Source organism: Megalobrama amblycephala, linkage group LG5, assembly GCF_018812025.1.
Source record: "Megalobrama amblycephala isolate DHTTF-2021 linkage group LG5, ASM1881202v1, whole genome shotgun sequence".
NCBI lineage: Eukaryota > Metazoa > Chordata > Actinopteri > Cypriniformes > Xenocyprididae > Megalobrama > Megalobrama amblycephala.
The window spans coordinates 23,184,607-23,198,541 of NC_063048.1; the positions used below are offsets into that span (position 1 = coordinate 23,184,607).

Here is a 13,935-nt window from a genome sequence, read left to right on the forward strand (position 1 = left end):
TGCAGGGATGCATTTACAATGGAAGTCTAGAACATTAGTTGTATGTTAAAGCATAAATATAAATAATTCAGTCAAAACTATTTGTCTAAATCATCATACTGAGAATTTTCTAAGTGGATAGATACGACTAATTGTGTGCACTGATGTAATTTGTGAGGATGAGTTTGCTACATATGCAGACTTGTATATTTTTAATGTTTATTTGAGCCATATTACTTTTTTGGTTTCTAAAAGGAAAATACTTTGAAGAATTATTTTTGTCTATACAATGAAAGTCAATGTGGTTCAAATAAACACTAGTTAGTCCATTTTTTTTTTCTTTAACACTGGTCATATAATTTTTTTTTAACATAACATTGTCAGTTACATAAAAATGTAGACTGGTCTAATTTGAAACTCAAAAGTTAGACTGATTTCCTCTTGACCAACTGCTAGTTGGCTAGTTCTTAAAGGGTTAGTTCACCCAAAAATGAAAATGATGTTATTAATTACTCACCTTCATGTTGTTCTACACCCATAAGACCTTCGTTCATCTTTGGAAAACAAATTAAGATATTTTTGATGAAATCCAATGGCTTAGTGAGGCCTCTATAGCTAGAGGCTCTATAGTTAGTTTACACTTTCAGTGTCCAGAAAGGTACTAAAAACATTTTTAAAACAGTACATGTGGTTCCACCTTAATATTATAAAGCAACGAGAATACTTTTGTGCACCAAAAAACCCCAAAATAACAACTTTTCAACAATATCTATTGATGGCCGGTTTCAAAACACTGCTTCGAATCTTTTGTTTCGAATCAGCGGTTCGGATCGCGTGTCAAACTGCCAAACTGCTGAAATCACGTGACTTTGGTGCTCCGAATCAATTATTCGTTACATGGTTTTGCACACTAAAAGATTATTAATAGTCTATTTTGTTCTGTCGTATCTATCGTATCTTGTTGCCCCATTAAAAAGCTGCTCAATACATTTAAAATAAACGTCTTTTAATTTTACATTATTATAAATACATAATTCTTTACATTCATATATAAATATAAACCTAATATATATTTTTTTCATTTCATAAGAATACAAATAATAATTTAGAACTTATTAACATTTTGATTTTTATAAAATTACTGTGCAAAGTTTAGTTTTTCAAGAATTAGGCTAGCATACTTTTTGTTAGGCCTATATATGTTGTTTACATGACTAATGTGCCCTACCATCTCAAATAAATAAATTACTATTAGAGCACAAAACTGTTTACAAGAGAACAAATTTCTTCATTGATCTAGTCACTTAATTTTGCTCTCAGAATGCACCAGATTTATGCATTTAAATTTAAAATGTACAAAATGTTCCTATGGTGGGCCATGTCCCCAGACCCCCCTAGAGGGACCGATGTCCACCCACCACAATCTCACAAAATCCTGTGGGAAACACTGTGTCCACATACGTATACTGATACTGTGGCTCAGAAATATAGATGATGGCTATAAGGGTGGATTTATTTCTGGATAGTGGAATGGCCTGTGTGTGTCTGTGTCTAGGATGGAAACGGCTGAATGGAAGGGCAGCGGTCTGGTCATTACTGTCCATCATCTCTGTAACGCAAAGAGAAGCAAGACCCTTGACGTCATTCAGAAGCACAATCTACTGAGGCTGTCTATCTGTCTGACTGATTTTTTTTTCCGTTTTCTCGTTCATCCTGGATTCTCAGAGGGAGCGGCAGTGGTATATTTCTCCACCTGCTGCCAAACACAATGAGTTATTTAGAGTTCAATTACAAAAAAACATTACATTCAGCTGAAAAGTGGCAATATGACAAATCTGAGCACATTAAAGCCCAAATGAAACAATTTTATGTGAGGCATCATGGGGAAATGCCTAATACGCTCTGTTTCTCCCACTAATACACATCGCTTAGGGATCATTTTTGTGGTGTCTAAACTCAAGAATAGGAAAGAATGTGATTTTGTAATTGTGTGCATAGCCACCATTTTTCACCATGGTCGATTTTGTTCCCAACACTTTACGAAATTGCTTGTGGCTAGATGTACAGTATCTAATAAAGGGGAACGCTCTCCAATTGCCATTTTCTGATGCTGGAATTTGTCATTTTTAATGTTTGACTGAGTTATGGTTTTGGAAAGTGACAGCAGCAATGTTCCCTCCCACACACAGCTCTCAGACATGCGCTCAACCGCTCGTTCGCCGGATTGCTATGAAATCACAAATCAAATGCTATAATCCACTGATGTACAGTACAGCAGTTATTTTAGCTTAAAAATTATATCAGGGCAGGTTAGAATCATATGGAAGCCTGTTTCCACTTCAGTTTAATGAATTAAAATAAAACAAATGTAACTGTGAGATAAAGATTAAAAAAAGAAAGGTTGAATTTTAAGATGATATATTTATATAAAGTCACACTATGAGATATAAAGACAAAACTGTGAGATATAATTAAAAATTCTGAAATCAAAAGCCTGTTTTCACTTCAGAGTTGAATAAAATAAAATGAATGTAATTGTGGTATAAAGGTTAAAATAAGAAAGACTGAATTGCAAGATATCTTTTGTATAAAGTCACTGTGATATATAAAGACAGAATTTGGATAAAGTCAAATTGGAAGATATAAATTCAAAACTGATATATAAAGTTAAATTGAGAGACATCAAGTCAAATAGTAAGAAATAAATGAAAACTGTGGGATATAAAGTCAAAATTCTGAGATAAAAAAAATCAATTTTGGCAGATATAAAGTTGGAAATCACACAAGACATGTTTTTACCAGGTGTAAAAAGCCATGTGTCTCACCTAGACACATGTTGATACCAGGTCCTTTGTGTCATTTCTTGAAAGAGCGTGTGTTTGATATGTTTGGAAAGCAAGAGTCTGTCTCTTGTCTCAGGAGAGGATGACTTTCAAACCCCCAAAGCTACATCTGAACTTTTCACAAACACCTTTTGACGGCCTGTTCACACACAACATTTACATGGCCTTTGCAAAATCTTCACAGTAGCTCTGCAGTGAGATTATAGTTGTCTTTTTTAGCTGGATAAAAAGGAACTAACTATAAACATGGTCAATCAAATTTAAAGAATTTGTGAAATTGTCACTCCACAAGCATCCGCAACACATCCTCGCCTACTACACATGAGGGGAGAGCATGTGTGTGTAGTTCTGTTCCCAGTAATTTCACAGACAGATTGGCGGTACAGATGCTTGGGCACTCTGTCCCTCTTAATGAATATTCAGGACATCATTATGAATATTAACATATTGAAGATGGAGTCATACAAATGCATCGTCCAGCTTGCAATAGTGACAGGAACAAACTGTCTCAGTATGCAGAGGTGTACGTACACACACACACACACACACACACACACACACACACACACACACACACACTTCTTTTAACAAGCTTTTTCACCATTATAATGATTAAACCCTCCCACCAACTCTCCGGACCAATCGAAACTGAATGCCAGTATGTGTGTGTGTATGCATGAGAAAGAGAGAGAGCGAGCGATAGTGACGACCAAATATGGTAACCCATACTTGGAATTTGTCTTCTGCAATTAACCCATTCAAGTTGGTGCACACACATTAGGAGCAATGAGTTGCGAACACACACACACAGTATACCGTGGGCACACACAGCCGGCGCAGTGGGCAGCCATTTTAGTGGGCAGCGATTGGGGGTTAGGAGCCTTGATCAAGGGCGCCTCAGTTGTTTCCTGCCGGTATAGGAATCAAACCTGCAACCTTTGGGTTACCAGTCTGGACTCTCTAACCATTAGGCCATAATACATATTACAGACTGAATACAGGCCTTGAAATTCTTTGACCAAAGATAGCAGAAGCTTGACTTTGGGAATCTGCTCAATAAAAGCCTTCAACTCTGAAATATACATGAGCTTCAATAAATAAGTTAGAACTTAGAACATCTTGCAAAATTCAAGACACTGAACGCAGGGTTTCCAAGACAGTGGGTGTAATCTCACTAAATAGGAGAAACCTGGAATGGTTGGAATTCTCCTGCTGAAGTCTATATATTGCATAATCAGATCGCAGATCTAGACTTAAGACTATCAGCGCAGACTAGTTCACACTGCAGCATATCCTGGCCAAGAACTTCCTATTTTAGACTCAAATAGGCTATCTGCACATGACGTAAAGTGACTGACCACAGTTTATTTTGTTTTAATGTGACGGTAAAGGAATAGTCCACCTTTACTTTGTTTATGGACAAAAACTGTTGAAAAGGGAGTCAGTTTGATAGAAAAATTAATTAATATTGTTATATTACATATTTTGATAAATATTTTAGAACTATATTATTCTAAAACTAAAGCATTCCTAAAGCTCAACAGTAAAATATGGCACCAGCACTGCCAAGATCAAGGGTTTGATTCCAAGGGACAGCACAAACTGAATTACCTTGAATGCAAGGTAAGTCGCTTTATAGCAGTGGTGTAAAGTATTTGAGTAAATCAGTGTAGTAAGTTACTGACCTTAAGTATCTTTTTGGCTACTTTGTAGTTTTACTGAGTTTCAAAGATATTAGCAACTTTTACTCTCTACTTGACTACATTTTTGAATAAGTAAATGTACTTTTTACTCCAATACATTTGTGATGAGTAATGCAATCACACATTACATTTTGCATGGCACCTAACTTTTTCTGCAGCAGTTTATTTCTGCTATAAAGAAGCAATATTGCCAACTAAGGGCACTGAAGGTACTACTTGTGTGTTTTGCCTTTACTCTCCCGAACGCAAGGGTTTTAATTTAGGAGATGTGGTCATGACTGCGGCCGGTGATGAGGCTGAAACCAGCACATCCAGTGCAAGTAGACTTTGTCTATTTAATTTTACTTAACATTATTTTATTTATCCGCTATATTGACAAGACCTTTTTGAAGGAAATTGGTTTACTTATGGCCTTTTTGAGCACTTGAGCTTAACTGAGACTTGAGTGTTGGTAGATGTTTAAGAGGCTGTTGTGTTGTTCAGTTTTATTTTGATTTTAGAAAATAAATATGTAATTGTTCTCCTCACAAATCAACTGTTTCTTTTTTTTCACTGGCATGTCTCTCAGGTGTCAAAGACTAGTGCATTTTTGAGCCTACATTCAGTATGAGTAAAATACTTAAGTACTCTTAAAATCAGATGCTCAAACTTTTACTCAAGTCGTATTGGAATTGGTGACCTGTAACTTGTAATGGAGTCATTTTTGCTGCAAGGTACCTGTACTTTTACTCAAATATGGTTTTCAGGTACTCTTTACACCTCTGCTTTGTAGTATATTATAGTATAATAATGTTTGAGTTTTGATGTGCTTGTTTAATGGTTGCCTATGTGTATGTTTAACTAACTGTGTCTTTTCAGCTTGTGTTCAGAAAGATCAGTGACGTGAAACGCGAGGAAGAAGAGAGGCAGAGGAGGAAGAACGAGGCCCCGCTGAATCTTCCCCCAGATCATCCTGTCCGCCGTCTGTTCCAGCGTTTCCGCCAGCAGAAGGAAGCACGTCTTGCCGCTGTGCGGCCCAATTCCGATGACTCTGATCTCGAGAAGGGCCAAATCCACAATGAAGTCATCAGCCAAGATGTGGTCGCCACCACAAGCATCGTCACAGTAACGGAAAGCCCAGCCACGCCTATCCCATCCCACCCAAACAAAACCCGCACCCTAGGTCCATTCGACCAGGCCAAGCTCAGCGCCCCTGCCCCAAACATCCCTCGGACATCAGAGCCACGCGCACGAGGGTGGGCCAGGTTTAGGGACAGCATGGCGAAGCCAGAGAGCTGGGGAAATGTTCCTAAAGCAGAATCAATGGAGACTCTCCCAGAGCGGAGCAGTTCCGGAAAGACTTCCGAGCCCAGCGGACTGAAGAAGACCGACTCCTGCGACAGCGGCATCACCAAAAGCGACCTACGGCTGGACGAGGGTGGCGCCCGCACCCCTGTAGATCGAAGCCCAGTCCAGCCCGACGGAAAATCTCCCCCGATCCCACCTATCCCCACTATTCCCGAACAGACGCTGCATGCCTCACTCCTGGAACTCCGTACTGAACTTAAAGAGGAGCTGTCGGTGCTGGGTAACAGAATGGTTGCCTTGGAGACACAGGTCGCTGAGGTGTTAAGGTTGCTAAGGAGCAGAAAGTCTCCGACCTCTCCCATGTCACTCTTCCAGATCTCACGACCGACATCGCCAGACATGGACAAAGAGGACATATTCCCTTGAGGAAAATGAGAGAGGTAAGCATCTTACTTCTTGAAAGGGAAATGATTCAGAGATTTTCTCTGAGAAAAGAATTTTAAAAAAGGAACTACTTCTGACATCCTTTCCAGCAAAAAGCATGACAGACACTCTGAGAGTAAGTGTGTGTGTGAGAGAGAGAGAATGAGTGAGGGAAAGGATGAAATGAGACACTGGAACGGAGAAGAGGATGTCCTATCCCAAGGCAGAGCATCTGCAATACCAAAGTGATGGTGTGTTATTTGTCTCACAGACACTCTTTGTGTCGAACTGCTCCCTGTTTTAGTCTTGTGAGGCTGACAGACAGTGAGAGCTCTTGCCGCAGGGCCCACTCCGACTGATGGTTGTCATGGCAATACACAGTCCCCAACTGCAAGTGCGGGCCCTTCAAGATACGACTCGTGTAGCAAGTCTTCCCCTCTCTCTTTCGCGCTCTCACATACACACCGCTGCTTCCTGCTCTGCAGTCTTTCTGGTATAGAGATGCATTCTGCGTCATCCCGTTGGTTAACTCACCACCGAACACATGCCATTATCAGGAATCACAGAGTTAAGCGTCTTGCCCAAATATGTGGTGGTGTGGATTTAAGCTGCTAGCCGAAAGACTGAAGAAGCAGAGAGCATCACAGGAACCATGGAAACCCCAGACAAACGTGTTTGTACAATGACAAATCAACTACTATCCCAAGAGTTGTAAATGTTTCTGGAGAAACTAATGAGCTCTTCAGGGGTTTTGAAGTGTAACAGCTGTTGAGGCCCTTTCCATGACTTGCGTCAATGCACATCTCGACAAAATATCAAATAAATTTGACAACTGTGGTACAATGGTAGAATGTTTAGGGATGCACAATATATCAGTACCATATTGGTCACTGGTTAATATTACAGATTTTTTTTTTTTTTTTTTTTTTACAGATTTATTGGTTAAATATCAACCAATATTGGATATTTGATTGTACAGTATATATACACTTATCATATTTTGTTTACATACATTTGCCATCATCTAACGCTCACTTGAATTTAGTCTTTAACTAACTTGATTTAACAAGACTTAATTGTAATCTGTAGCAAATTTTGAAATGAATATCCATTTTCATAGTGTACATTATAATGTTGCGATGCCTAAATTCACTTTTAAAGTTATTTTAGATTTTAATTTAATTAATTTAGACAAAAAAAAGCATAGAAATGTAATATCTGCCATTTTTAGGTATCATTCATATCATAAATATTAAAGGGTTAGTTAACCCAAAAATGAAAATTCTGTCATTAATTACCCACCTTCATGTCATTCCAAACCTGGAAGACTTTCATTTATCTTCAGAAGACCAACGAAATCAGAAAGATCTCTGTTGACAGCTATGCAACTACCACTTTCAAGCCCCAGGAAGGTAGTAAAGACATCATAAAAGTAATCTATGTGACTACAGTGGTTTAACCTTAATTTTATTAAGCAATACAAGTGCTTTGTTTGTGCAAAAAAAACAAACAACTTACCTCTTTATTTGTTCACGAGAGCACAACGACGCACGCATGTTGACGCGAGAGCAGATGTTGTTGCGTGAATGCACATCGGAGGTTAATATTTTGTAAATAAAATGGTAAATAATTTTTTTTTTGCACAAGCACTAGCTGCTTCATAAAATCATGGTTAAACCACTGGAGTCACATGGATTACTTTAAAGGTGCTCTAAGTGATGTCACGCATTTTTAGGCCAAAACATTTTTTGTCACATACAGCAAACATCTCCTCACTATCCGCTAGCTGTCTGTCCCCTGAACACACTGTAAAAAAACCCGGTCTCTGTAGTCGCCACAAGCTCCAAAAACGGCAACAAAAACTACCTGGTGCAGCCTGGACCACGAAACATAATAAACATGCTCCAGCCGATAACCGACAAGAATGATTTTAAATGTGCGTTCATGACTGTTTTAGGAAGCACGGAGGGGAGGAGGGGGAGGAGGAGGAGGAGGGAGGGTCTAGCTAGCTTCTGTTTTGTTTGACAACACTTCGAACGTCAACAGGATCGCTTAGAGCACCTTTAATGATGTCTTTACCTTTTTGGGGCTTGAAAGTGGTAGTTGCGCAGAGTGTCAATAGATGGACAGAAGGCTCTCAGATTTCATTAAAAAGATCTTCATTTGTGTTCAGAAGATGAATGAAAGTCTTACAGGTTTGGAACGACATCAGGGTGAGCAATTATCAGCTTATAAATATCCATCAGAATATTACTATTGGTGCATCCCAATAATTTTTTGTTGAAATTACACCAATTTTTTTTTTAGCCTGGTCCAGTTAATGTGTGAGGAAACAACCCTTTTTTTTAAACTTAAAAACAGAACTTTCATTACAGTCACCATATTTTTAACACCAAGTTTTATGTTCTCACTCCTTTATATTCCACAAGTGATCCTTCCCCTTCCACTGTCAATGGATATTCCTTGGACAGTGAGTGAAATTTTTTAACTTTGAGTGTTTTATGTGGCCTGCACACAGTTTCGGTCAGAGGTAATACTGTAGCATGAAGTTCAATGCAGTTGTAGATGTTGATGGAAGTCATGTGAAAGGATCTTCACGTCCTCTGTTCTACAATAGGCATTATATTAATAGGTTCATTATTGACTTGCTGGATTGCAGTGGCCAAGTTTTATAAAATAACACTGAAAGAACTAGTGAAACAAATGAACATATGTGGTTTCTTTATCAATGATCGGGTCTTCCAGAAAGCACACAAACATATTACACCACGAGAACACTATTACTATTCAGATCTGTTGTGCATTGTAGCTTTGTTTTCCATGATGGATGTAATCAATACACAATATTTCAGTCACAACACCACAGTACATCATAACACAGTTACGAGGAACTTTCAGCATTACCGCAAACATTAAAACACAAAGAATCTCAGGAACGAAGAGGGGCGATGGTCTGAGAGCTCATTCTGACCCCCTTCTTGGATGTTTTTACATAATCATTACCGCAAATGTGGCATTATCTTCTCACCAGCCTTGTTATTATGTCTGATGTTCTTTAAACAAATGTTTAGCTTTTGATTGGTCAGCAGGGGTGACTGGGGCTGCTTGTCAAAAGCCTAAAATCAAATGAACTGAATCTTCTTTTTTTTTTTTTTCCTGGACAATATTGGTGAAACTGTCCAAATGTTTTTGTAGCCAAGACTTTAAGGTATGTGTCTATAGTGAAAATGCCTTGTAAAAAAAAAATAAAGCAACCTTGAGAAATATTCACTAGAGTTGTGACAGCTAGTCCCAGTCTCCCCTATTATTATATTAAATAAAGCTACTAATGCAAGTTAAGAGTTAATCCATTAATAACATGGCTAAGGTATAAATAGCTGTTTATTTTGCTCTCTGTTTCAGCGTCCCTCCCCCCATATCAACTCTACCTTGATTTCCATAATGAGGTCCAGGGGGAACACAGAGTTCGAGTCTCATGCATTAGCCCCTCTATTCTGAACACCACCGCTAAACCTGATAATCTTTGTCATAGAACATATGAACTTGTATTTATTCTGAGATGATGCTTAACCATTCAGGTTTTCTCATTTGTATCTCAGAAAGAGAGTGCCTGACCATACAAACTCTGATAAACATGTTGTGTGTGTTGAGAATCGTGGTAATGAACATACTGTGTGCGTCAGATGAGCGGTTAAGGGACATGTTAGCATGCTGTGAGATGTTCTCAGGTTAGAGAGGTCATTATCAGGTCCACAGGAGATGTGCTGAGGTCAGTATCACCTGCTTCTCCACTACCTGAGAGCAGAGAGAGAGAAATGTGACTCGGAAGAATGACATAAAACCAAAAAGCTACCAAGGTCATATCAAACATTACATCAGAAATTAAAAAAGATTTTGTTGGAGAAAGAAAGACAAGAAGCTTCAAACCTACATGAAGATTTATTTCTGTTACAACAAAGGTACATTTTGTACAGTCTGAAAATTTTGTATGGCAAAAAATCCTAGTTTCTTTAAATATATATATATATATATTTTGCCCTTAAGAGATGATTATCTCATTCTATCAGCAGGACACCAGAGGAACAATATTAAATGGCAAAATTCCCATTAGGGTTATTTTATGCTTCAGAGCTTGTTTTACAATAATGATATCTTAATTAGCTTTAATATTATGGGTCATTTGCTTAGACTCCAAATACTGAGTAGAAATTGGAAAAGGTTTAGCGTTTGTATCCGGCAGCCCAGAACTGATTTTAAATAAGACATATGAATGTTACAATAATATTATTAACAATACTGACATGCAAATCCATTGTAAACTGGAATGTAAAGCATCAGCCTGAGCTGATTCTGAAGCAATAATCATTGCTGCTGTATTTCACACAGATTACTCCTGCCACGCTTCTCCAGCCCAGATATAACATTTAACCTGAACCACATGATGTAACCAACGTAACATAAGAAACAATTTGCAGCCCTGATGTCACTGCATGCCTGTGTAGCACAGCAATAAGAGTTTTAATATTCAGAGAATGCACTTTTTCCATTGTAAGAGAATGAGATTGAGGATTGTACAGAGTTATTAGGCAGAGACATGCAGCCTTTAGATGCATGGTTTACTTTACTTACAGAGATTCGTTACCATCTGATCGTGACTGATTTGATCAAATACGACAACGGCATGGCTTGATTTGCACCTAAAATTAGGCTAAGACATGCATGGTAAATACAAAGGAAAATTGAATAAATTACCATTAAAAAGAAAGTACTCCTCTACTGCTGGAGTATTTAATCTCTTGCCTCTTACCCCATAGAGCTAATGGATTCAGTCTTTGTAGCAGACCTGTCTGACTCTTGGTGAGTGAGTGAGTCCAAATTTGCATTTAATGAATCTCAGACTTGCATTAGGCAGTTTGAATAGTTTTTTCAGACTTGAGAACCAAAAATCGTGTCTCGACAAAACAGGCCACTACATCTTTAGAGACAAGTCCATGAAAAAGAAACTTTTCTATGGTCAGGTTTCTTTCACAGAAGCCTAAATGAGTAAATATCATTTTTATCCCACAATATATATATATATATATATATATATATATATATATATATATATATATATTGTATGAAGTAAATGAAGTCAATTTTAGAACAATTTTATCATGATATTAAATTAAAAATAATTATAATTGAATATATATAAAATCTTACAATCAATTTGAAAAAACATTAAGTCGAATTAATTTAGTACAAAGAATTGAACGTGGAATGATTAATTGAATGTAAAACTATAAAAACATAAAAATTAAAATCTTAACATGTATTTATTCATGCAAAATATAATTTCTTATTTTTTCCTTTTGAATTTGGGGTGAAATGAACATTTACCATTCTTGACCGATTTTGTGAGAATCAACCAAACATGCTATCGTACACACAGCATATTAGTTTGTGTGTTTCTGCATGTACGTAAATATGTTTGAATAGAAACTTGACATGTACGGTACAATATTTTGGGAACAATTAGTATTTTTAGAGCCTTTACCACTGAAACTGAAGCTGGAGCTGTGCTGTTCTATCAAACTGCAGGGTCTGTAAGAACAAACATGTCTGTCCGCTCACATAGGTCCTTCTAAGGGTCGTTCTTTTAAAAACAGCCCTAATTAAGAACTTATTTCAGATGTATTCAGCAGACAGCATGGTCATTATCCACTGACTGAAACATCTTCACTGAAATCATTTCTTCACATGGAAATTACTACTACTGTAAAGCACAAAGACAAAATTTGTAAAATTGCTGTAAAATATTATTTATGACAATAAAATATTTTATATACGTATTTTCGTCCATACTCTCTTTACTTGATTGCAGTCAAATGATGCATTTCTCTTTCTTTTAAAACATGAAACCTACTTTAAAGTCAGCATGACATCAATGTGAATGATTTACTTATTCAAAAGAAATAAAATTGTCCATAATATCTAGGTTATTTGATAATGTTCACAAATAACCAAATAGCTATTTAGCCATTGTTTTAACGAAACTGCTTTCAGGTCTAGCTCCATTAAGGTATGTAATGCCCACTTTTCATCATCCATCCTACTCCCAATGAATAAAATAAATCCTGCACTGCATTTATCTAATTAAATATTGTTTATATTATAAAAAATGCTTTGTAAACATTAATTCATGCTGACTTTAAGCAGAAGGAAATACAGAGTTTATGTTTGTTTTTTTGTGTGTAATGTTACATTATTAATCAACATTCATTAATAGCAGAGTGACCCGTGCTGAGAAAACACACACACACGCACATCAAGGACCCGTGTAACGTGTGATGTCAGTAAGCAATTTCAGCATAACTCACAAAAAGGGCAGGTCACACGACCTCTGCCATACCATCTGCTAAAATAACATCATATCACAGAGCAGAGAAAGAGACAGGGATTGCAATAATGGCAAAATCAATACAAAAAAAAAGTGCACCTGTAATTACTTTTAATAATACATACTATAATAATAATTGAATTACATTTATATTTATTTTTTTTTTATCATAATTTGTTAACTTGCAGTATTATTTTATATTGCAAAATTTCTCATTGCTTTTATGCTGCAGTGGCAATATGGCCATTTAGAAGCATATGGTAATACAAATATACGGTTTTATCCTGCTAATAAAGCAAACTAAAACTGAACCTGAGAGAGAGATTTTGTGAAAGGATTATGAAAGATTAATCTGATGCTGATAAAGGTACGCTGCAGAGATAAAGCTCTTTAAAGTGTAATCCCTCCTAACACTGAAACACACACACGTCTTACCTCTCTCTAATAAAGGAGAAACTCCAGGCTAGCAGATCACTGATCTAATTAACCACACAGAGCAGCTTGAGCTGTTAGTAAGAAGATAGAAGTAGATGCACAAGAAGAAAGAGAGAATGATGGATAAAAACATAAGACAGATAGATCAGGACAAGAAAGATCAGAGGGACAAAATGAACCTGAGGATGGAAACATACACAGATGGAGGGACAGAAAAAGAGCGAGCGAGAGCAATGGTCCGGCTGTATCCTGGCCGCTGATCAGAGGCATGTGTCACCATCAGTGTTCAGACAAACTCATAAATAAACCAGGATTAACCATCAAACACACACCTGGAGGATTCACACCATTTCATTTTCACACACACACACACACACACACACACACACACACTGTTCAAATACAGCATAGCTGCAGTATTATATACAAACGTGATCACATGATATTGCAGGAGTTGTAAGGAATGCTATAGTTGTCCACATTGTGACTGGTCGAAACTATTGTAAAACTTTAAATACCATTGTATTTTCTGCCTTCCCATGATTCCACCCTGAGTGGTGTTGTCATCTCATGTCCCGCTCAATACCAACTTGAGCAAAGCAATATAGAAAAGCAACCATTGGAACGGCCACGGAAGACCAGCCTGTGGAAGAAATAGAGGAGAAGAGAGAGTTTGAATGGTACAAAACAAAGGTAAGCAGAAAGAATATTGTGGTTTGAATTTTAAAGCCTATAAACAAGGTAATAACAAAGTGCCTTTAAGACAAGTCATTTCACTCGGCGGCCATCTTTGAAACGCCTCTCGGGCATCCTGGGCATCATCTCTTTGAATGGGGAAAAATCAAATTCTCCAAAACTGTTTGCCAACCTTACGATTACATTT

At 37.3% G+C, this 13,935-nt stretch overlaps 3 protein-coding genes across 12 annotated transcripts in view; 1 reads left to right on the forward strand and 2 right to left on the reverse strand.

Annotated features, from left to right (window-relative positions):
- The window catches only part of kcnh1a (potassium voltage-gated channel, subfamily H (eag-related), member 1a), a 72,932-nt gene extending 63,047 nt beyond the window's left edge, over positions 1–9,885 (forward strand). For all 4 annotated transcript variants that reach the window (XM_048191314.1, XM_048191315.1, XM_048191316.1 and 1 more), the window contains 2 exons: positions 5,384–6,252; positions 9,638–9,885. In XM_048191314.1, the coding sequence (XP_048047271.1) occupies positions 5,384–6,238 (855 nt within the window). In that variant the 3' untranslated portion in view covers positions 6,239–6,252; positions 9,638–9,885. The remainder of the gene's footprint in view (positions 1–5,383; positions 6,253–9,637) is intronic.
- The window catches only part of plb1 (phospholipase B1), a 97,140-nt gene extending 87,110 nt beyond the window's left edge, over positions 1–10,030 (reverse strand). The window contains exon 1 of the mRNA XM_048191313.1: positions 9,907–10,030. Coding sequence (XP_048047270.1) covers positions 9,907–9,937 — 31 coding nt within the window. The 5' untranslated portion in view covers positions 9,938–10,030. The remainder of the gene's footprint in view (positions 1–9,906) is intronic.
- Positions 8,940–13,935, reverse strand: part of hhat (hedgehog acyltransferase) — a 50,065-nt gene continuing 45,069 nt past the window's right edge. Inside the window, exons 12-14 of one of the 7 annotated variants that reach the window (XR_007184971.1) lie at positions 13,571–13,695; positions 13,053–13,123; positions 8,940–10,030 (exon numbers count right to left, since the gene is read on the reverse strand). Coding sequence is in view for 5 of the 7 variants with exons in the window: in XM_048191322.1 (XP_048047279.1) it covers positions 13,616–13,695 (80 nt within the window). In the remaining 2 variants the exon portion in view is untranslated. Of the gene's footprint in view, positions 13,696–13,935 lie in introns of all 7 variants that reach the window. The other 6 variants (XR_007184970.1, XM_048191322.1, XM_048191324.1 and 3 more) reach the window with 6 other exon arrangements.